Here is a 25,268-nt window from a genome sequence, read left to right as displayed (position 1 = left end):
TCTCTCCTCATCTTTAAAGAACTGTTTGTAACCATTATTAAATTTCAAAAGTATCATAAATATGGGTGAATCTCTCTTGTTAACAGAACATTTTAATTTTAACACAAGCACTATGAAGGTTTTAAAATATTTCCATGGAATCTGACTTAATAAAGATATTATTGTTCATGAACTTCTTTATTCCTCCCTAATTTATTGCTTTTCACTGTTTGAATCAATAATATATGCGTCAAATATAGAATATCTTTTTCAAAAAAGCATTCTATCGTGAAAAACTTGTTTACAGTTGTAAGGAATTTACCAGGCTTTAAGTTTGTTCAGCTGCAAAGTGAGCACTAAGCGCTTAGCCCCACCTGTGTCATTGTACTAGGGTGCTTATCTCACATACACCACTCAACCTCAGTTCACTTCAAGCACAGTCCTTGATCTCACTCAGCTGCAGAGATGAATAACCAAGGAGCAATCTATGCAGAACTGAAGGGAGTCAAGAACTCAAAGAGGCAGATAAGAAAACCTAAGGTTTCTAAAAGTTCCATTTCAATGACTGAGCAGGAATTAACATATGTAGAATTAAATCTTCAAAATGCTCCTCAGAATCTTCATGGGAACGACAGGAATCACCGCTCCAAAGGTAAACACTTACTAGACACACATGCAACTGTTCCAGGATGTGCAGTGGGGTGCAGAGGTGTGGAGGAAGAGTAGGGGATAAGCTCACATATTTTTCACTTTGAGGAACAGAACTTAAAGCTGGATATGGGATTCTGATGTGAAATCGGAGGACTACTTTTATTCTGGCATTACTATAATTTGAAGTCTTTGATCAGCAACTCATATAGTCTTATATTTGCTGAAAACGCAATGGTATATTCTGAGAGAAAGACTACTGTGGTCAAAATGGGTTGGGGTCCAAGTTTATATCCATAACTCTGTGTTCGTGTGGGTTCTTGTGTATGTAAACTCTGAAGAGCTGTCCCCATCACTCCTTTCTCAGTTTCCTTTTCTGTCCCTGCAGGTTCACCATCACCTCCAGAGAAGTTCATTGCTGGGATCCTGGGAATCATCTGCCTCGTCTTGATGTCCACTGTGGTGACAGTGATCATTGTTACTCCTTGTAAGTACGTTTTTGAAAAACTGTAAGGGAACTTATCACTTTACTGATGGTCAATGCCACTAAACATTTCATAATATTATAGAATGTGCCTATCATTAAAATACATGCATTTAGAATAAATGCAATATGTTATATCTAATTTGTCAGAAATATACAACACAGGAGAATTACAGACAGCATGTATATGTATATTCTGACTTTATAACTCAAAAGCATGCTTTAGGAGGTTTAAAGATCTTTTTGAGAAATACAAATTAATTCTTGAGATTAAAGCAAATACTGTAAGACGTGGTGAAGTTTGTTCCGTTAGGTTTTTGAAATATTTTTTTTCCATCAAGTCTTCATTACCTAGTTAATTTTTCTTGCTAAATCAGTTTTATTTCAGATTACTCTATTTCTAAACAATAAACTGAATTCTCAAGCTCATAAACTAAAATCATTATGATTCATTTAAAGTAATATTAACTTTTTAATGATTAATTTTGTAGCTCCTGTAATACAGGAACAGAATTACTCCTCTCTCATAACAAGGCTCCAGAAAGGTACATAATGATTTTCAAAGTTCTGATATGAATACAATTCATTTTTGTCTCTATCTTAGGCTAGTGAAAATAAGAATAGATTTGGGGATAGAACATAATTCCTAAAATCAGGCAATAAACATTCATATAAATGATTATAGGAGAGTGCTTCTCCCTATGCAATTATATGATCACCATATCCATTGTTGGCAATTGGCTGTAATTTCGTCCTGCTATAATATGAATAGAGACAAATAATTTTGCTATTCTAAAATAGAAGTTTCATTTCTTGATTTTTAGGACATGTAAAGAGTAGACATTTCTATGTGTTTCCTTTATATGGGGCCATATATTAAAGACAGACCCTCTCTATGAATGCATGAATGAGATTTGTTTTATATGTACCAGCCTTGAGGATGCATAGATATGTTATTATATATATGTGTGTGTGTGTGTGTGTGTATACATATGTTTATATCTATGCATATATGTAAGTTAATTTTTATTTTCCAAATTCAAATTGTTTTTGAATAGTAATTCATAATCTTTCTTCAGAATGTCATCGTGGTCATTGTCCAAAAGACTGGCTTACATATTCCAACAACTGCTATTATGCTAGTTTGGAAGCAAAATCGTGGAATGAGAGTTTGATATCCTGTGCTACTAAGAATTCTACTCTGCTTTATATAGATAATGAAGAGGAAATGGTAAGCTATTAAATGTTTCCAACACTTTGCTAAAGGCTTCATTTAGTCAACATTATATTTGTTAGGATTCACTTGTGCTTTTGTACATATTTGTAGCTTGTTTATTTTAAGGTCTGCTAGTATTCCATTAAACAATGGAATATAACTTTATGATACTTTATTTACATTTTTATACCATTCATGCATGTGTAGTAATTTCTGGTTCTTGCTTTTCATAGAAAACCATGCTTCTACAAATGCTATTAAATTCTAAAATACACTGTGCTGTCTAATTTTACCATACATCGAGGAAAATAAACATATGATTTTGCCTATAGAATTGTGTAATTGCACATCAGATCATGGAAAAGAAGTTTCAACTTCCCAGCAGCCCCACTGCTCTGTAATATCTTACCATGTCTCCACCTCCTTATTTACTCACTGTCTTGACTTTTGATATTATAGAATCTTTTTGATTGTTTTTGAATCCCGTGTTCGTGCTTAGTCGTTCAGACATGTCCGACTCTATGCAACCTCAATAACTTCAGCCTGTCAGGCTCCTGTGTCCATGGAATTTTCCAGGCAAGAATACTGAAGTGGGTTGCCATTTTCTAGTCCAGGACATGGAATCATACAGGTTGTCCCTGTCTCATCACTGCCATATGATATTTTGCAGTTCCTCCAACTTTTTGCATTTGTGTGAAGTTTGTAAATTTCCACAGCTCATTGTGTGAATTCAACAGTAAGATCCATTCCTTCCAATGCCGCTGGGTGGAGATGGAGTCTTACACCCTCAGGGATAAAGAGGCTTCTTAGCTTCAGTAGTTTTAGTCAAGACATCCCCTTTGCTGGTCCCACTCCCACCCCTATCACCCAACCCTAGTGTCTCTCAGTGGAGGAAACAGAGGCAGTTTCTCTAACTGCTGCTTGTTAGTAAGTGTCCTGATGGATTACCTTGTAAGGCTTACCTGGTGTTGTCTACACGATTCTCTCAATACACAGGAGGAACGGATTACCTGTGCCAGCCCCAACAGCTAGGTTAGGTATGGGGTGTTTGGGAAGTAAGAGGCCTAGGTCACTTTCACCTGGTTGGTGGGGAGATACAAGATGCACCTAATTATCTTTCCCTCACCTCCCACCTTGTTTTCTCATCACGGAGAAGTGATTAGTGATTACAGAGGAGTGGGGCTGCTAGGAAGTCTCAAGCCACATCACCCTTCTCTTTCCACCTTTCAGAGTTCTCTTTTCTCATGTCTTTCATTAGTCCCATGTTTACAGTTGAACTTAGCAGGGAGGAGCAGAGAGAAATGAGTCTCTGACCCCTTGTCTGGTCCACTGGATTCCACCAATACAGAAACAAATGGCTTTGAGGTTTATCTAGTCAAAGAATGGTGTCAGGCTCAGAAAACCAAATCCGGCTCTCATGTCACTTACTTTCTCAATTTCATTTCCTTAATTTCCCTCTAAAACTGAAATTCTGAGAAACATATAATAGTAGAGAAATCCACTGGTACTGTCACAATATCCAGAAAAATGAATGTCATGGAATCTAAAGACTTATTTAAAGCCTTGCTATGTTAGTTTTGACATGAGGAAAAATGAAATTATATGAATCAGAATTTTCCTCATTGCACATATTGAATTATTCCACCTTCTTATCCCTTAGGCTTAATGTTAGATGCGGTTCACAGCTGTAAGTCTCCCCAAGTTGTTATGCAAGGTGTATTCTTTGTGGGATCCCTACAACTAATTCATGTCTTTGTAAATATTCCCTTTATTAAATGGCTGTGGAAAAAAAAAAAAGGAATTTTCCTTATTAACATTAGAACACAGTGACACTGATAAGTATAAATGTTGAGTTAATTTTGAACCAAAAGTACAGATAGTGGTTAATATTTATGGCACTATTAAAACTTCGAACTTTCAACTCCTATGCTTTTTAGTGTTAGATTAGAATCTAACATACTCAATTTGTTCAAAGAATGAAAGATGCTATGAAAGAACACATCCTTTGACTTGCATTTAAAAATTAACAAAAACATTTCATAATGACTATTTAAGTGAAAATTCTTTATTTTGGGCTAGAAATTTCTGATGTCCCTATCAATTATATCGTGGATTCAAGTCTCTCGTGAAGGCCGCGGTCGTCCTTGGAAGTGGCTAAATGGTTCCACTTGCAAACTACAGTAAGTTTTTAAAAAGAATGCTATATAGAGGAGGAAAAATACAAAAAAGAAATATTTTTAAAATAACATGAATACATTTGTCTTAGTCAAATTATAGAAAGCTGAAGGGAGATACTGACAGTTAATAAAATGTTGATACCAATGTTGAAAACTAGGCGACTCTGTAGCCCGATTTCCTAGTAACAAGCTCGTACTGAAATTTTATTAAAGACTTCATTACCCATTTTCAAAATATCTTGTATTACAGTTACACGGAAAATGCTATTGTTTCTTGAGTTGTCTTCATAGAATGTAACAGAATTATGCATTTTTCCATAACAGGATAACAGACAATGTACTTGGTGAACGTAACTGTGCTGTACAAGTTTTATGGGGCATAAAAGCAGAAGACTGTCAGTTTCCAAATGCATACCATTGCAAGCATAAGCTTGAGAATTAAAATATGAGTTTGGATGCTGTTGGGTAACTTGACCTTTTATGAAATGGAAATCATATTCTGATTGCATACATTTTAAAATGAATTATATTATTTTTTCTGATAATGAATGTTCTTCAAAAACAGTTGAAATATAATTGTGTGTGCTCATTGTTCAGTTGTGTCTGACTCTTTGAGACCCCATGGACCATAGACTGTCAGGCTTCTCTGTCCAAGGAATTCTCCATTCAAGAATACTGGAGTGATTCTATTGCCAGAATTTTAAGGAATTTCCACACTCTTCTCCATAGTGGCTGTACCAGTTTGCATTCCCATCAACAGTGTAAGAGGGTTTCCTTTTTCTCCATACCCTCTCCAGCAATTGTTGTTTGTCGACTTTTTTATGGTGGCCATTCTGACCGGCAGAGAGGATACCTCATTGTGTTTTTAATTAGCATTTCTCTAGTAATGAGTGATCTTGTGATATAAGAAAGCTACATATCTTTTCGTGTGTTTTATTAGCCCTCTGTATATCTTCTTTGGAGAAATGTCTGTTTACTTCTTTGGCCCACTTTTTTTTTTTAATTTTATTTTATTTTTAAACTTTACAATATTGTATTGGTTTTGCCAAATATCGAAATGAATCCGCCACAGGTATACATGTGTTCCCCAACCTGTACCCTCCTCCCTCCTCCCTCCCCATACCATCCCTCTGGGTCGTCCCAGTACACCAGCCCCAAGCATCCAGTATCGTGCATCGAACCTGGACTGGCGACTCGTTCCATATATGATATTATACGTATTTCAATGTTTAGCCCACTTTTTGATTGGTTGTTCATTTTTCTGGTATTGAGCTGCATGAACTGCTTGTATATTTTGGAGCTTAATTCTTTGTCAGTTGTTTCATTTGCTGTTATTGTCTTCCATTCTGAAGGCTGCCTTTCCATCTGGCTTATAGTTTCCTTCGTTGTGCAAAAGCTTTTAAGTTTACCTAGGTCCCATTTGTATTTTTGTTTTTATTTCCATTACTCTGCAAGGTGGGTCATAGAGAATCTTGCTGTGATTTATGTCAGAGGGTGTTATGCCTCTGTTTTCCTCTAAGAGTTTTAAGAGTTTCACTCCAGTACTCTTGCCTGGAAAATCCCATGGATGGAGGAGCCTGGTAGGCTGCAGTCCATGGGGTCGCTAAGAGTTGGACACGACTGAATGTGTCCAACTTTCACTTTTCACTTTCATGCATTGGAGAAGGAAATGGCAACGTATTCCAGTGCTCTTGCCTGGAGAATCCCAAGGACGGCAGGGCCTGGTGGGCTGCCGTCTATGGGGTCGCACAGAGTTGGACACAACTGAAGTGATTTAGCAGCAGCAGTGTTAAATTTCGGAGAAGGCAATGGCACGCCACTCCAGTACTCTTGCCTGAAAAATCCCGTGGATGGAGGAGCCTGGTGGGCTGCAGTCCATGGGGTTGCTAAGAGTCAGACACGACTGAGCAATTTCACTTTCACTTTTCACTTTCATGCATTGGAGAAGGAAGTGGGAACCCACTCTAATGTTCTTGCCTGGAGAATCCCAGGGACAGTAGAGCCTGATGGGCTGCCGTGTATGGGGTCGCACAGAGTCAGACACGACTGAAGCGACTTAGCAGCAGCAGCAGCACCAGTGTTAAATTTAGATCTTTAATCCATTTTGAGTTTATTTTTGTTTATGGTGTTAGAAAGTGTTCTAGTTTCATTCTTTTGCATATGGTTTACTGGTTTTCCCAGCATTTGAATCAGTTCTAATGAGGTGGATGAAACTGGAGCCTATTATATGGAGGGAACTAAATCAGAAAAAGAACCCTCAATACACTAGATTAATGCACATATATGGACTTTAGAAAGAAGGTAATAATGATCCTATACACAAGGCAACAAAAGAGACACAGATGTAAAGAACAGACTTTTGGAGTATGTGGGAGAAGGCGAGGGTGGGATGATTTGAGAGAATAGCATTGAAACATGTATAATCCCATATATAAAAGAGATGACCAGTGCGAGTTGAATGCATGAATCAGGATACTCAGAGCTGGTGCTCTGGGACAACCCAAGGGATGGGGGAGGGAGGAAGGTGAGAGCGGGGTTCTGAATAGGGGAACACATGTGCACCCATGGCTGATTCATGTCTATGTGTGAGAAAAATACCACAATATTTTAAAGTAATTATCCTCAAATTTAAATTAATTAATTAATTAAAAAAAAAAAAAGGCTACTGGAGTGGGCTATCATTTCATATTCCCTGGAGGACCTTCCTGACCTAGGAATCAAGCCCTCATCTCCTGCACTGGCAGGCAGTCGCTTTACCACTAGTGCCACCTGGAAAACCCCACTGAAGTATCATATACACATCCAAATATAGGTATTGTTCTTTTGTGTCTCATTTTTTTTGCTCAACAGTATGTTTATGGCATTCAAACTTCTAAAAGATTGCATACTGTGTGAGCCCATTTCCATGTAATATCAAAAATAGGAGTAGAGAGACCAAAAGTAGATTAGTGCTTACTAAGGGTTGTCAAGAGACGAAATAGGAAAAGACTGCAAATTGCTTAGTGATGAATGCTTTCTAGAGTTTGAAAGTAGTGATGGTTGTAAACTGTGAATAATTTTAAAATCATGGAGTTATATATTTTAAATGGATATATTTTATGTTCTGTAAATTAACACCTAATAAAGTTTTTTAAAAAGTAAGTACTCTGGGACTGCATTTAATCTTTAAAATAATTTCTGAAGATAATTGTCTTACAATACTGACTCTTCCAGTCACTATTCATGCTTTATCCTTCCAATCAATTAGGTTTTCTCTAAATTCTCCCTATTTTATTGATCAATTTTTATTTATTATTTTTTTGTGTGGTAGTGGTATCTTGATTCAGTGACCAGGGATCGAACGCCCACTCCCTGCACCGGGAAGCAAGTAATCCGAACCACTGGACCACCAGCGAAATCCCCTTAGAATATCTTATAGTTTCCAACATAGAAATTTCACACAAATATGGACATTTCATAGCCATGCTTTTGTAAATAGCAATTTTGTTTTTAAATTCGTAGTAATTGTTGCTGCTACAAATAGAATTGTGCCCAATGACTTCTCTGATTGTATATATTAATTTTATTATTTCAAATATATATTCCTGTGGATTGTTTATGTAAATAGATATTGCATCTCTGAATAATCACGTTTTATTTCTTCCCTCCAGGTGCAGTAACTTTATCTTGTTTTTCTTTTCTTTTTTTTTTCTCTTCTTGATTTTGACTTATTTTTACCAAATTGGCTTTTATTTCCATCATTGAACAGATGATACAGTAAAGGTCTTATAAGTAGCCTTCCTATACTGGGGGAAAATATTTCAATATTTCATCGCTCAAATATGAGGTCTTTTTAAAGGTTTTTTCATATACCTTTCTAACATAAAAGCAATTCCATAGCATTCAAAAAATTTTATAGGTTTTGTATGCAGTCATGTAACCATTTTAATATTTTTCTTTCAATGAAATGAGAACATTTTTAATGTTTTTGAAATATCTCTTTCCTTCAAATGTTGACCAATTATGCATTCTTGAAATAAAACAACAAAAAACATTCTGTATTTTCTTCCTTTGAAAAACCACTGCATATATCATATTTAGATTAAGATGATTTTCTTCATCCATTTATCACAAGGAGTTTTGAGTGAGTCCATTGATATTATGTAACTTGACATGTTTTGTTATAAAGGCTCTTTGGAAGCCTCTGTTTTACGGTGAAAGACCTGGCATAGTTTTAAGTGTTATTATTCACTACTGTTAGCATTAGAGCTCCTAGAATTTTTTGTAGGAAGGTTTGTACAGTGAACCTAATATATTTAACACATGTTAAGCTTATACAGGTTTATGGTTGTTGTACTACATTTGTTAATTTGCATTTTCTAGACATTCTATTTCATATGGATTGTAAAAAGTTCTTATAATACAGCTTTATTGTCCGTTTAACATCCATAAAAACCATAATGGTTTTGTCAGATTTCAGTTCAGTCACTCAGTCATGTCTGACTCTGCAACCCCATGGACTGCACTATGCCAGGCCTCCCTGGCCATCATCAACTCCTAGAGCTTGCTCAAACTCATGTCCATCGACTCGGTGACACCATCCAACCATCTCATCCTCTGTTGTTCCCTTCTCCTCCCGCCTTCAATCTTTCCCAGCGTCAGGATCTTTTCCAGTGAGTCAGTTCCTCCCATCAGGTGGCCAAAGTATTAGAATTTCAGCTGCAGCATCAGTCCTTCCAATGAATATTCAGGACTGATTTTCCCCAGGATGGACTGGTTTGATCTCCTCCCAGCCCAAAGGACTCTCAAGAGTCTTCTCCATCACCACAGTTCAAAAGCATCAATTCTTCAGTGCTCAGCTTCTATATGGTCCAATTCTCACATCCATACATGACTACTGAAAAACCAAACTTTGTCTAGACAGACCTTAAAGCAGTGTCTCTGATTTTAACATGCTGTCTAGTTTGGTCACAGCTTTCCTTCCAAGGAACAAGCATCTTTCAATTTCATGGCTGCAGTCAAATCTGTAATTTGGAGTCCAAAAAAATAAAGTCTCTCACTGTTTCCATTGTTTCCCCATTTCTTTGCATAAACTGATGGGATTGGATACCATGATCTTCGCTTTCTGAATGTTAAGTTTTAAGCCAGGTTTTTTACTCTCCTATTTCATTTTCATCAAGAGGCTCTTTAGTTTTTCACTTTCTGTCATAAGGGTGGTGTCATCTACATATCTGAGGTTATTGATATTTCTCCCAGTAATCTTGATTCCAGCTGTGCTTCATCCAGCCTGGCATTTCGCATGATGTGCTCTGCATGGAAGTTAAATAAACAGGGTTACAATATACAGCTTTGACATATTCCTTTCCCAATTTGGAACCAGTCTGCTCTTCCATGTCTGGTTCTAACTGTTGCTTCTTGACCTACATACAGATTTCTCCAGAGGCAGGTCAGGTGGTCTGGTAATCCTATCTCTTGAATAATTTTCCACAGTTTGTTGTGATCTACACAGTCAAAGGCTTTGGCATAGTCAAAGCAGAAGGTGTTTTTCTGGAAGTCTCTTGCTTAGGCATATATAGCAAATTTTTGGGAAATGTTCGTTTGAACTTAAAAAAGAAGAATATTCTATGTTAGTGTATGTGTGTGTGTTCATATACGTACTGGTTACTTGTCTAGCTTAGATATTTCTATTGCCTACTGCTATATCTGCTTGCTTGATAAGTAGTGGAGATAAATTGTTTAAATTTCCATTTATGATTATTTATGCATGGTTTTCAAATCTGTGTTGACCTTGTGCTATTCAGTACATACATTTTTTAATTGCTAATAGCTTAGATACTCAATATATAATTATTAAACAGGCTCCATCTTTTGTAACATGGTTCTTGGTTGATACTGTGAGAGTACATTAACTAAAGCAGTTTGTGTTCTTTACTTTCCAGTTCATGGCTTTTGATAAAATAATATGGCTCATTAAGTGAGCAGTTATTAAAATAACTGTTTTACATACATAGCTGTGTTAAACAAAATATTTTAAAATATAAATATTCTTAAAATTTAAATGGAAAGCTATTCCATATATGTTTAATATGAATTTAGGATTTATACGCTCTATTTACATATATTATTTATATGTAAGTACATATAGTTAATATTTAAGTATAATATATTGTTACTTTGAATTCTACATTATGTTGTTTTCTTAGCTTTCACAATAAATATTTTTAACTTTCTTTTATAGAATTTATAAATTTAATATGTCTTAGTTCTATAGGTGGAGAAGGCAATGGCGACCCACTCCAGTACTCTTGCCTGGAAAAATCCCATGGATGGAGGAGCCTGGTAGGCTGCAGTCCATTGGATCGCTGTCGGACATGACTGAGAGATTTCACTTTCACTTTTCACTTTCATGCACTGGAGAAGGAAATGGCAACCCACTCCAGTGTTCTTGCCTGGAGAATCCAGGAACAGGGGAGCCTCGTGGTGTGCTGTCTATGGGGTCCTGCAGAGTCGGACACGCCTGAGGCGACTCAGCAGGAGTTCTATAAGTGCCCTACGTTTTACAGTATGCATTCTTTACTCAATAGTCCAGTAAGTTCATATTTTTGTACTTTTCTGAAACAACGAAAAGACATAATTTCTCTCTACTATTTTCACTGCTCATGCCAGTTTTGCTGCCTTGAATTCTAATACAAACATATATGCACAATTTGATACTTTATCATTACTATTTTACCTGTCAATATCTATTTGGATATATCCACAAAAGTTCTTTTCTTCAATTCTTCTTTCCTTTCTGCATATCCAAATTTTCAACTACAATAAGACTTTCTTCATTATAAGACCTTAAAATGTTTCCTTTACACAGAGTTATTTCGTAATTTTGGCAATTTCCCTCCATTTAAAAAACTTCCGAGAAATGAATCCATCTAGCCATCTTCTAGAAGGATAATATTGCACTTACTATGGACATGTAATTTATCTATATTTCTTAGGTCACTTGGTACTGCCATTTTAGATTTAGTCACAACCACATTTTATATAATAAACAGTAAATTCAAAACGCTCTTAGTATTTTGAGTATTTATCTTGGCTCTAGGTGGACTAACCATTCTGCTGCTACTGCTGCTAAGTCACTTTAGTCGTGTCCGAATCTGTGCCACCCCATAGACGGCAGCCCACCAGGCTCCCCCGTCACTGGGATTCTCCAGGCAAGAACACTGGAGGGAGCTGCCATTTCCTTCTCAAATGCATGAAAGTGAAAAGTGAAAGTGAAGTCTCTCAGTCAGGTCCGCCTCTTAGCAACCCCATGGACTGCAGCCTACCAGGTGGCAAAAATACCCAGAATACCTGTGACTACAGCCACGAAATTAAAAGACGCTTAATCCTTGGAAAGAAAGTTATGTCCAACCTACATAGCATATTCAAAAGTAGGGACATTACTTTGCCAACAAAGGTCTGTTTAGTTAAGGCTATGGTTTTTCCTGTGGTCATGTATGGATGTGAGAGTTGGACTGTGAAGAAGGCTGAGTGCCGAAGAATTGATGCTTTTGAACTGTGGTGTTGGAGAAGACTCTTGAGAGTCCCTTGGACTGCAAGGAGATCCAACCAGTCCATTCTGAAGGAGATCAGCCCTGGGATTTCTTTGGAAGGAATGATGCTAAAGCTGAAACTCCAGTACTTTGGCCAGCTCATGCAAAAACTTGACTCATTGGAAAAGACTCTGATGCTGGGAGGGATTGAGGGCAGGAGGAGAAGGGGATGACAGAAGATGAGATGGCTGGATGGCATCACTGACTCGATGGACGTGAGTCTCAGTGAACTCCAGGAGTTGGTGATGGACAGGGAGGCCTGGCGTGCTGCAATTCATTGGGTCACAAAGAGTCGGACACGACTGAGCGACTGAACTGAACTGACCTGACCTGTACAGAAAAGCTCTTAATGACCCAGATAACCACAATGGTGTGGTCACTCACCTAGAGCCAGACATTCTGAGGTGTGTAGTCAAGTGGTCCTTAGGAAGCCTTACTAAAAACAAGGTAGTGGATGTGGTGTAATGCCAGCTGAACTATTCCAAATCCTAAAGAATAATGCTGTTAAAGTGCTGCACTCAATATGCCAGCAAACTGGAAAACTCAGCAGTGGCCACAGGACTGGAAAAGGGCAGTTTTCATTCCAATCCCAGAGAAATGCAATGCCGAATAATTTTCAAATTATCCTACAATTGCACTCATTTCACATGCTATCAAGATTATGGGCAAAATCCTTGAAGCTAAGCTTCAGCAGTACATGAACAGAAAACTTCCAGATATTCAGGCTGGATTCAGAGAAGGCAGATGATCACATTGCCAACATCCATTGAATCATAGAGAAAGCCAGGGAACTCCAGAAAAAAATCTACTTTTGCCTCATCAACTCTGCTAAAGCCTTTGACTGTGTGGATCACAACCACCTGTGGAATATTCTTAAAGAGATGGGAATACCAGACCAATTTAGCTGCCTCCTGAGAAATCTGCATGCAGGTCAAGAAGCAACAGTAGAACAGGACGTGGAACAACGGAATGGCAGGTTGGTTCAAAATTGGGAAAGGAATACTTCAAGGCTGGATATTGTTACCCTGCTTATTTAAATTATATGCAGAGTACATCATATGAAGTGCTGGCTGGATGACTCACAAGATGCAATTAAGATTGCAGCGAGAGATATCAACAACCTCAGATAGCAGATGATACCACTTTAATGACAGAAAGTGAAGAGGAACTAAAGAGCCTCTTGATGCAGGTGAAACAGGAGAATGAAAAAGATGGCTTAAAGTTCAACAATCAAAAAACAGAGATCATGGCATCCAGTCCCATCACTTCATAGCAAATAGATGGAGAAAAAGTGGAAACAGTGTCAAATTTCATTTTCTTGGGCTCCAAAATCACTGTCTACAATGACTGCAGCCATGAAATTGAAAAGCGCTTGCTCCTTGGAAGTAAAGCTATGACAAAATTAGATAGCATATTAAAAAGCAGATACATCATTTTGCTGACAAACGTCCATATAATCAAAGCTATGGTTTTTCCAGTAGTCATGTATGGATTTGAGAGTTGAACTATAAAGGGTGAATGCCAAAGAATTGATGTTTTCCAGCTATGGTCCTGGAGAGAGTCCCTTGGACAGCAAGGAGATCAAGCCAGTCAACCCTAAAGGAAGTAAACCCTGAGTATTCATGTGAAGGACTGAGGCTGAAACCGAAGCTCCATACTTTGGCCACCTGATGTAAAGAGCTGACTCATTGGAAAAGATCCTGATGCTGGAAAAGATTCAATGCAAGAGGAGAAGAGGGCCACAGAGCAATATGTGACTGGATGACCTCACTGACTCAATGGACATGTAGTCGTGGGTGTGCTCAGTCTCTTCAGTCATGTCTGATTCTGTGACCCCATGGACGGTAGCCCCGCTAGCCTCCTCTCTCCATGGAATTTTCCAGGCAAGAATCCTAGAGTGGGTTGCCATTTCTTTCTCCAGGGGATCTTCCTCAGCCAGGGATTGAACCCAGGTCTGTTGCATCATAAGCAGATTCTTTACCATGTGAGCCACCAGGGAAGCCCATCATTGGATGTGAATTTGAACAAACTCAGGGAGATAGTAAAAGGGAAATTTTGCCTGCTGCAGTCCACAGAGTCACAAAGAGTCAGACATGGCTTCACGACTGAACAACAAAAATAAATTGGTATATAACTACAGATTTATATTCCATTTGTCTAGATTTTAGAAAGCTAAAAATTAGATGACAGTTAAAAAAGTTTAAAATGTAGTAACTCTTCTGAATTAGGGATAAGTATCCTTAAATACATACTGTTAATGGAATTATGATTTCCTCCATTATAATAGAAATGACACAATGAGATTATAAGGAAAAGAAATAAGTAATGCCTAGATTTAGCAAACTTATCTAAAAGTAAAACTTAAACATTGAAGTTACTCTTTACAAGGAGTAGATGTTCAGCATTAATGAATGAAGTGAAAGCAAGTTAACAGCAGGGTGATCATGTCCTTTGTCCCCCTATATCTTTTAGAAAGGGAAATCAATTCTCAGAGGAACTCACCAAAGAACAAACTAACTGATACACTACATATCTAAAGTCTCCTATATTCTGGAGTTGTGTGATGAGATAAACTGTCTTCAAAATACCCAAGCGTAAGAATTTCCTGTTTCAGTGACTCAGTGATAAGAATGTACTTTTTCCACTATTGTTTCACTCTGGGCCTTCTCAGGGCAGTCTGTGAAGACCACAGACATTGTTTGATTTTCACAGTAACCTGGCCACTCACGGAAGAGGCAGGACTCTGGCCTGTAGAAGGTATGTGTTTCCCTCTCCTTCCTAATTCCTCATCTCATTTAGCAGGAGATTACAAATGCCAATGTGGTTCGACTTAGGGACAATTGCTAAGCAAACAAATTAAAGGGATATTGGTATCTATATTTGATATTTGGGTATTTTAGTTTTGGGAGAAAATAAGAATAAAATATGAAGTATTTGGGAAGATTTCTTAAAATGTTCAAATTCTTGCCTGCAGACATTATTCAAGGGAAAACTTTCACGTATAACTGAGTTTGTTAATCAATGCAATTTAAGATGAAGGATGAGTAGCATCAGGACAAGGACAGTTAACATTGTATTTTGTCTTCAATAGACATAGAATTAGATATAGTATTAAATATTTAACTCAGCCTTTAAAAATATGTTATTAAAATGGATTCATAGAATTGTGAGTGGCCAATAAAATTCTTCACTTGTCTAATTAAAGTAAAAATCAGAATATGGTACCTCCAGTAAAATGCTGGATTAACTCAATTATATATAATCAAATGCTTTATAAAAACTTGGTCATAAATTTGAAAAAAGATAAATCACACTAACACAGAGATTTCTGTCTAATAAATTATATTGCCTGATATGAATACTACCATGGCAATTGCATTAAAATAAGAAATAAAATAAAAGTCAAATCTAATATTAGGTGTTTTACATGCTTTATATCATACATATTTTTATTCTCATTTTAGATTAGTAAACTCATTTGCTAAATACTAAATAATTTTTAAAGGTCATACATTGTAAATTTCAAAGCCAGAATTAATTGTAGATTGCACTACTACAGAATCCATTGACTGAATTTTTAAGGCACATTGTTGACTTCTTATAATTGCTGATACAACTAAAGCTTCCCTCATTGACTTAACAGCCTCAGGATCTTCCTCGAAGTTTGTACCAACATTGTTCTTCCATAAATGATGTATGCTTTTCCTTATCATTTTGTGATTTCATATCTTAGCCATTGTCAATTGTCAATTACTCATGTAAAATAAGTATTTAATGACATTTTAACATTGTTTTGTCTTTATATGATAAACTCTTTTGGAGAATTTAATATGTCATGTACCATTTTTAACATATAAAATATTTATTTAATTTTTAATGATTTCCTAGAGCTCCACAATCACTCAAAATAGAAGAATTATTTGATAGCATCTCATTCCCTTTTCATTAATGAATGTCCCAATTAAAGTAGATTAATGCAGAGTGTAACATATATGCCAATACTGTTATTCCCTCATCATAGAAAGCTGTCTTTAACTTTTAGCGGATTTTAAACTTACCTATATAATTGGTGCATGTTTTTCAAATATGGACTTTAATTTGAACAAAGATATTATAACAATTTTCAAGTGTTTCTGTGAATTTTGACTTTCAATTCATCAGGATATTACTATTCATGAACTTTTTCAGTAATCTACTAATTTTCATTGTTCCAATAAACATGTAACATTATGTCAAACAGAGAATTAGTTGTTTTTAACTGATTGATGATGGTTTACAATATTGGTTTGATTTCTGTCATACATCAGCATAAATTAATCATAGGTGTACATATGTCCCCTCCTTTGAGTTTACTTCTCACTTCCCGCCATTTCCCACCATTCTTGGTTATTACACGTCAAATACTATTTTTAAAACTACTTACTCTACGAAAAACAGTTGTCTAAAGGTCTACTGAAATGAGAACCAAACTTGGATTTGCTCAACTGCTAAATGAGTGCTGTTAACTGATCTCACACATCACCCAGTTTAACCTTTCAAGGCTTCTTGTGATTTTATACACCATTTATTAACTACTTATGTGAAGTTTCCATAGAGCAACATCCTTGACATTAAACAGCCACAGAGATGAAGAACCAAAAGGAAAACTACTCAGAACCAAGTCTGGTTAAGGACACCAAGAGACAGCAAATGAGAGGTAAGATCCTGAGAAGATCAATTTTAGCAGCTGAGCAGGAGAAAACCTATGTGGGATTAAACTTTCAAATTGCCTTTCATTATGTCAGTGGAATGACAGGAACTACCCCTGCAAGTGTAAAGCATTTACCCGCTTACATGTTTTTATTAATGAGACTTAGAGCTGGAGTTTGAAATACAATATTCTAATATGACATATGTGCTGTGCTGTGCTTAGTCGCTCAGTTGTGTCCAACTCTTTGCCACCCCATGGACTGTAGCCCACCAGGCTCCTCTGTCTATGGGGATTCTCCAGGCATGAATGCTGGAGAAGGTTGCCATGCCCTCCTCTAGGACTACCTACCCAGGCATTGCTGTAATTTGTAGTCTTTGATCTACAACTCGTGAAGCCTTATATTCGCTGAAAAAGGAATGGTATATTCTGAGAGGAGGATTGCAATGGTAAATGTTTTGGGGTCCAAGTTGATGTCTTTGAATTCTCACAGATGTGGGATCTTTTGTTCTTCTAAAATAACTGTCTCCATCATTCCTTTCTCAGTGTTTCCTTTTCTCTCCCTGCAGATTCACCGTCAGCTCGAGAGAAGCTCATTGTTGTGATCCTGGGAATCGTATGTTTTGTCTTGATGTATGCTATAGTGAGAGTGATAACTTCTATTCCACGTAAGTCAAGTTTTGAAAGATTATGATTGAACCTTTCATTTTAATGATCGTCGGTGCCTCTAAAATGTCATATTATTATGGAATAGAACTCTTATTTTAATGTGTGCATTTAGCCTAAGTATTGAATTCTTATTCTGAGTTGAGCAAAGTATAAATTACAGAATGATTGTAGGGAAAATTAAATATATACATAGATATTTTCTGATTTCATAACTCAAAGATATACTTTAACAAATTGAAACACCTTATTGAGAAAAACAAATTAATTCTTGAGATTGCTTGAACCAAGTATTGTAAGAGGTGGTGGAGTCTTTTCTCTAAGATTTTTGAAATATACACCCCCCAGTCTTCATTACCTCATTAATTATTCTTAAAGCAATTTTTTCCAGATCATCCTAAATCCTACAAACACCATGTTTAAACTAAAAACATTATGATTTATTTAAATCAATGTTAATATTTTCGAAGATTACTTCCATTTTTTTCTAGGTACCCAAATATCAGAACAAAATAAGTCCTCTCTGGTAACAAAGCTCCAGAAAGGTACATAATGATTTCAAACTTCTAATATAAATATAGTTTGTGTTTTGTCTCTCTCTTAGGCTAGTGAAGATAGAAACAGGTTTTGGGGTAGAACATAAATTATAAAATCAGGCAACAAATATTCCTAAATAATCATTATAAGAGAGACTTTCTCCCTATGCAGAAATATGATCACCATATCCATTATAGGCAACTGACTCTAATTTTATCCTGCTATAAGAGATAAAAAATATTGTTATTCTAAAACAGAGCGTTTTAGTATCATATCTAAAAAACCATTGCCTAATCCAGGATCACACTTTCACCTACGCTATTTAAAGCATTGTTTTTACTTCTTCATGTTTCTGCTTTCATCCATTTTCTGTTAATTTTCACATGTGACATAAGGGAAATATATATCTTTCCATCCATTTATTTAAACCTTTGATTTTTAACAATTTTGTTTTTAAAAGTATATGTTTTGCACATATTAGTTAAATATATTTCTGGATGTTTTATTATTTTTGAACTATTTTAAATAAAACATTTTTCTTTTTTTTTATTTTTCCCAACTTTATTGAGCTATAATTGACATTTAACACTGTGTAAGTTGAAGGTATATAATGCATTGATTTTATACACATATATTGTAAAGTGATTACCACCAGCCACATAATTACCACTTCTTTCTTGTGGTGAGAATATTTAAGATCGTCTCAGCAACATTCAGGTATTGAATACAATATTTTAAATTACAGTCACAATCCTGTACATTAGATACTCATGTATTTATTTTATAACTGAAATTATGTACCCTTTGAATATTTCTCCCCCTTCTCTGCTCCCCAGAACCTAGAACCTACTATTCTGCTCTCTGCTTCTATGAGTTCAGTTTTTCAGATTCCACAAATAAGTGACAGCATACAATACTTGTCTTTGTCTGACTTATTTCACTTAGTATAATGTCCTTAAAGTTCATCTATGTTGTTGCAAATGACAGAATTTCCTTCTTTCTTGTGGCTGAGTATTGTATTGTATGTATGTGCATACATGTGTGTGTGTGTATATCCCACAACTTTTTTATCCATTCATCTGTCAATGGACACCTAGGTGTTTCCATATCTTGGCTGTTGTGAATAATTCTGCAAAATGCTATTTTCAGATTATTCATTGCTGGCATTGAGATCACAAGCTCTACCGTAAAAATCCAACTACCTTAGCATCCCTGAAGGCTTTTTCATGATGTAATTTGTGTCTTCCTTTATAGTCTTATCTCCCTAAAAAGCACAGGAATAAAACTCCTGAACATTAATTGACATCTTAAAATTTAATGTATGCCTTTTAGTCTGCCCCATGTTATGTTTTCCTAGAGCTAATGATGTACTGATGTCCCTGAGAGCTCAGTCGGTAAAAAATCCACCCACAATGCGGGAGACCCTGTTTTGATTCCTGGGTTGGGAAGGTCCCCTGGAGAAGGGATAGGCTACCCACTCCAGTATTATTGGGCTTCCCTTGTGGCTCAACTGGTAAAGAATCCACCTGCAATGCAGGAGATCTGGGTTCAACCCCTGGGTTGGGAAGATCCCCTGGAGAAGGGAAAGGCTACCCACTCCAGTATTCTGGCCTGGAGAATTCCATGGACTATATAGTACATGGGATCGCAAATGGTCGGACACAACTGAGCTACTTTCACTTCACTTCAATAATGTACAGTGAAAGTTTTCCAGGGTGGATTACCAGAGCCTCCATTGGACAATGGAACACAAGAAAATTCCACATCTAAAATCATGACTTTCAAAGAGAACCCACTTTAGAGGTATGTAGATAAAAGACTGAGACCAACAAGTATCTTCTCTGCTTCTCTCAGTCAATTGATAACCTGCTCAATTTGGATGTTATTTTAGACTCAGCCAACTATAAAGTCCAACTTTCATTTTATTTAATTTCAGAAAAAAATACTCGTCTTTCCCAGTAGTTAGATTCTTCTGTATACATGATATATTCTTTTAAATCACCACTTCTCAAAATAATACTTTTTCTACCAAAAAATTCTACATCTCCTTTAGCACAGTCTCTAATCCTTATTATATGCTCTCATATGGGTATGTAGATTAGGTACTAGGTTAGTGTATCAATGTTAAGTTAAGATCAGTTCTGTACCTATAGATTTTACTTAGTCTAGAGACTGCTTCCCTTGTGGCTCAGCTGGGAAAGAATCTGCCTGCATGTGGGAGACCTGGGTTCGATCCCTGGGTTGAGGAAACCCCCTGGAGAAGGGAAAGGCTACCCACTCCAATATGCTGGCCTGGAGAATTCCATGGACTGTATAGTTCACAGGTTGCAAAGAGTCAGACGTGACTGAGCGACTTTCACTTTCTTTCTTTCAGAGAATACAAAGAAGTTGTTTTCCCCTGTGAACTCCTATCTGTAGAGATTGTGAGAAAAAACATCAATTTTCTAAGATATATTTCCTAGAGAATTTTAATAGTCTTATGCATAGATTTGGAGGGATGTAAGTCATCTCCCTAAGTCCAGGAACGTAGAAACGAAGTCCATCCATCTCACGAAATCAATGGTTTTACAAGGACTAGAAAGGATTCCTCAATAGCTAAGTTCCAGAGCATTCCTTTCAAGATACACACTGAATGGTCTCCGGGGAATATCTTCTGTTTTGAAGGAAAGGAATGTAAAAGTAAATGGTCGTGTTGTGGACAGAAATGTTACTATTTTTCAGATGAATCGAAGAACTTTGAAGAAAGTAAAAAAAGCTGCAAGGAAATGGACTCCACACTTCTTAAGATAGAAGATAAGGAAGAACTGGTGACGTATTTCTGTTTTCCATCTTACCCTGTATTCATCTTATTCTTCTGGCCATCTGGCCATTAGTTGTTGCCTAAATCGTTGTTTTTTTTTTTTTTTTTTTTTAAGCTGTGCTGGGTCTTCCTCGCTACCCGTGGGCTTTCTCTAACTGCGGTGACAGGGCTTCTTGTGGAGGTGACTTCCCTTGTTGTGGAGAATGGGCTCAAAGCTCAGGCTCAGTAGTTGTAGTGTGCAGGTTTAGCTGTCTGTTGCACGTGGAATCTTACTGGACTGGGGATCCAAGCTGTGTCCCCTGCGTTGCCTGACAGATTCTTAACAACTTGACCACTGGGAAAGTCCTGTTAGCTAAATCTGAATGCTTGATAATATTTGAGTGTCCATAGTTTACAGTTGTAAGTTGATTCAGATCTAGACAGTTCTCATCTTAAGGTCAGAAATACAAGTAGAAATGAAATTAGAATTTCCTTTAATTCATCTAACTCACCCCCAGTTAGAACTTTTCCAGTAGAGCAAATGTAAAGGGAAACATGAAACAACTAGGAAAAAATTATGCTTAAATATTTCATTTTATCAGAGATAATTATATTTTCATACTTATAATTTCATGGAAATGTAGCTTCTCTCTAAAAAAAAAATGTCATTTTACCACCAACAAAATCAAGAAGTACAATACCACTGAGTTTAGGGTAAAAGGAAGACTTGGTATGAATTTAAAATTCATATGATTATAAGATCAATTAATTCAAACTCATATTAAATTTTAACTCATACTAACTTCCAAGAAAATTGAACTAAATATTTCATAATCCTTATCATATCCTTGATTTGAATAGAGAATTAACTTACTATTATTCTTTCAAGAAATATATTCCTACATTCCAAGTTAAGGAGAATCTTTTAATATTCTTTCACAGACACTAAGACTAACTCAATTATCTGTAATAGTACAATCACCCATATTTTTGGCTTTTAAACTCATAAATAGTTATAAAAATATGAACTTGAAAACCATCAAGAGAACAGAGCAAATCTGAACCTGAAAAGAAGACATTTGCAGATCTGAATTAACTTCCTTTTTATTCCAAGGGGCTTCCCTGGTGGCTCAGACAATAAAGAATCTGCCTGCAATGCAGAAGATCTGGGTCTGATCCCTGGGTCAGCAAGATCCCCTGGAGAAGGGAATGGCAACCCATTCCAGTATTCTTGCCTGGAGGATTCCATAGACAGGGAAGCCTGGTGGGCTCAAAAATTAGCTTTAGAGTCTAGAAGCCCTAATCTTTTATGTAAGATATCTCCATCAAGAAATAAGACCATCTATGAAAACCATAAAATTGAATGTCAAATCTTATGAGTAGATGGTATGTACGTAACTTTTTTCTGGGTAGAGAGACTAAGTGTTTGCCATATTCTCTATAGTGAAAGAAACAAAGGAAAATAAAAACAAACTAAGGGTAAAAACTAAAGCAGAATAGAGAAATACAGAATTTATAGTCAGAAACTCTCTCTTTAGTTCCCTCTCACACATTACTTTGCTTGTAATAAAACTGGTTATATTTTCTTTCCAACATATTTTAGGAAGATCACATGAGATAATATATGAACATTGCTGTTGTTTGTTGTTTAGTTGCTAAGTCATGTCGACTCTTTTGTGACCCCATGGACTGTAGCCTGCCAGTCTCCTCTGTCCATGGGATTTCCCAGGCAATAGTACTTGGGTGGGTGACCATTTCCTTCTCCAGGGAATCTTCCAGAACCAGAGATCAAACCCTCATCACCTTCATTAGCAGGCAGGTTCTTTACCACTGAGCCATCAGGGAAATCCCAATATATGTGCAAAAATGTGGTAAAAATTAAGTTACAAGATGAACATCATTTACATTTGTACTTATCAAGTAATTTCCAGATACCTATGTAAACATCTCATCTGGTATATAAGGACACTTCTTCAAGATGCTCACTTCACAAAAAATAAGCACAGTACTTTTGAAAAAAAAAATTTAAATGACATTGGTAAAAACCTCACATCTGTCACACCTGGACCTCAAAATACCAACCAATTTTGCTCAGAATTTTTTCTTGAGCTACAATGATCAGTTTTGAAAGTAAATTAAGATATTTTAGTCTGAAGATTAAATAAGATAGGAACAGACTTCCCTAGTGGTCCAATGGTTAAGACTTTACCTTTCAACACACAAGGTACAGTTGTGATCCCTCCTCATGCAGCTAAGAGCCCACATGGCTCTCGGCTAAAAATCCAAAGCATAAAAAGGAAGCATATGACAACACATTCAATAAAAGCTTTAAAATCTTTGTGACCCCATGGACTGTAGCCTACCAGGCTCCTCTGTCGATGGGATTTTCCAGGCAATAGTACTGGAGTGGATTGCCATTTCCTTCTCCAGGGGATCTTCCTGACCCAGGGATTGAACCCAGGTCTCCCATATTGTAGACAGACGCTTAACCGTCTGAGCCACCAAGGAAGTCTCAAAAAATGATCTACATCCAAAAAATCTTAAAAAAAAAAAAAAGATAGGTAAGCTAAGACAGTGTTATTTTATGTCTCATTTATGTCACTATATTTAATAAATATAACTAAGATTCTTTTATTTTATCATTTGAACAGAATCAGGATGAAATTGATCTTGAAACTATTTGTTACTCAAAATAATAGAATATTAAAAAGATTATTATTTCATTTCAGAATTATGAAAAGACATTTTTATCATAGAATATATCACTTTTTATTGCAGAACTTCATTCAAAGCAGACTATCCTATTACTATGGGATTGGATTATCTCGTAAAGGAACCAGAAATCAATGGACATGGGAAGATAAGTCAATGCCTTCTTTAAAATCGTAAGTCTCTAGAATAGATAGTAAATAATAAGTTCCATATTCTGGTTTACATTTTGAAAAGTATATAGGGAAATGCACACTTTCAATATATAGACAAATATGCATACATATATGGGCATATACAGGTGGTTCAGTGGTAAAGAGTCCTTTGGTAATGCAGGAGACACAGGTTTGATCCCTGGATCAGGAAGATCCCCTGGAGAATGGCAACGCACTGCAATATTCTTGCCTGAGAAATCCCATGAACAGAGGAGGCTGGCAGGCTACTGTCCATGGGGTTGTAAAGAATAGGACATAACTTAGCAACTGAGCACACACATGAGCATTGCGTGTACATACAGACACACACATACAAAGAATTTAAGTTCAGAAAATGAGTATATATAGAGAGGGAGGCTATAAAATATATAGAGAGGGAGGCTTTTCAACTTGTTGCTATAATCCTTATAGAGTATGCTTTAGGAAAGGCTAGGGCACCAAGGGATAGTTTCTTGTAAGGAAAGAAAAAATATATATACCTTAACTTTGAACCAATATTTTTTATGTTTACATTAGTGAATGTCTATTTTACATTATTTATATGCTTTTATTTTATTTTAAGTGATTGGACCGAGTCAAATGAAGAAAACTGCATATATTAAAGCAACAAAGATGTCTGCTTCTGACTGTTCCAGATTCATGCACTTCATTTGTGAGAAGTTGATAGCTTGTCTTGCTACCTAATGAAACAACAACCAAAGACACATGCAACAACGTTTCCTTATAAAAACTCAGACCCTTGGAAGTCCAGTCTATATCGCTAATTTCAGAATGCTCTGTTATGGGCTGCACCTATATTTTAGCTTGATGGAGATACATTGTGGACCCTCCACTTCTGCCTCTTTCAAACATAAATCCCAGATCGTACCAATTATGAGCACAGGTTGGCAGAGTGAGAAAGTATCAGTGCTTCTCATGAACCTTAGGACTGTGTAGTCAATTTCTGCAACTCACACAGATCTAGTAAGTAATCTTTCAAACTGTTGTCACAGCCATGTACATTTTACCTGGGATTTAATGCCAAGAGTACATGAAGTCATTATTCTGTATCAATTGTATATGCATTTGTTTGATTTCTTACGTTTTATCAGAAAGACAGTATAGTAACAGAAAGAAAACAAATAGATCTGTGTTTGTGATCTTTACCACAACTAATAGCTTGAATGCTCTCTGGCAAGTCCAGACTTCTGGGTATGATTCCATATGGCAAAGTGGCTGTACCATTTTGCATTCTATTAGCAGTGTATGAGAATTCCATTTGCTGGTGTGCTACTAACTTTAATATTGAAAAAATTAAAAACTGATTTTAATAAAGGTGTAGTATAATGAAGGTATATTTGTATATCTCTAATGAATATTGCGGGAGAAATATCGATAACCTCAGATATGCAGATGATACCACCCTTATGGCAGAAAGTGAAGAGGAACTAAAAAGCCTCTTGATGAAAGTGAAAGAGGAGAGTGAAAAAGTTGGCTTAAAGCTCAACATTCAGAAAACTAAGATCATGGCATCTGGTCCCATCACTTCATGGGGAACAGATCGGGAAACAGTGGAAACAGTGGCAGACTTTATTTTTCTGGGCTCCAAAATCACTGCAGATGG

At 36.4% G+C, this 25,268-nt stretch overlaps 2 protein-coding genes across 5 annotated transcripts in view; both read left to right on the top strand.

Moving 5' to 3' along the window:
• The window catches only part of LOC139183203 (NKG2-A/NKG2-B type II integral membrane protein-like), a 53,116-nt gene extending 28,121 nt beyond the window's left edge, over positions 1 to 24,995 (top strand). The window contains exons 1-9 of one of the 4 annotated variants that reach the window (XM_070790101.1): positions 7,774 to 14,666; positions 14,785 to 14,829; positions 16,658 to 16,768; positions 17,329 to 17,427; positions 17,917 to 17,970; positions 20,627 to 20,769; positions 20,878 to 20,943; positions 23,520 to 23,626; positions 24,228 to 24,995. In XM_070790101.1, coding sequence (XP_070646202.1) covers positions 16,699 to 16,768; positions 17,329 to 17,427; positions 17,917 to 17,970; positions 20,627 to 20,769; positions 20,878 to 20,943; positions 23,520 to 23,626; positions 24,228 to 24,267 — 579 coding nt within the window. In that variant the 5' untranslated portion in view covers positions 7,774 to 14,666; positions 14,785 to 14,829; positions 16,658 to 16,698 and the 3' untranslated portion in view covers positions 24,268 to 24,995. Of the gene's footprint in view, positions 1 to 7,773; positions 16,769 to 17,328; positions 17,428 to 17,916; positions 17,971 to 20,626; positions 20,770 to 20,877; positions 20,944 to 23,519; positions 23,627 to 24,227 lie in introns of those variants that run through there. The other 3 variants (XM_070790103.1, XM_070790102.1, XM_070790105.1) reach the window with 3 other exon arrangements.
• Positions 205 to 7,643, top strand: LOC109559662 (NKG2-A/NKG2-B type II integral membrane protein-like). Its single transcript, XM_019961554.2, has 6 exons — positions 205 to 631; positions 1,016 to 1,114; positions 1,603 to 1,656; positions 2,191 to 2,342; positions 4,407 to 4,507; positions 4,829 to 7,643. The coding sequence occupies exons 1-6, from the start codon at positions 445 to 447 to the stop codon at positions 4,944 to 4,946; spliced, it is 711 nt and encodes a 236-aa protein (XP_019817113.2). The 5' UTR covers positions 205 to 444; the 3' UTR covers positions 4,947 to 7,643.
• Positions 24,996 to 25,268: the final 273 nt, after the last annotated feature.

Source organism: Bos indicus, chromosome 5 (assembly GCF_029378745.1).
Source record: "Bos indicus isolate NIAB-ARS_2022 breed Sahiwal x Tharparkar chromosome 5, NIAB-ARS_B.indTharparkar_mat_pri_1.0, whole genome shotgun sequence".
NCBI classification, from domain to species: Eukaryota; Metazoa; Chordata; class Mammalia; order Artiodactyla; family Bovidae; genus Bos; species Bos indicus.
This window is presented reverse-complemented; position numbering and strand designations above follow the sequence as displayed.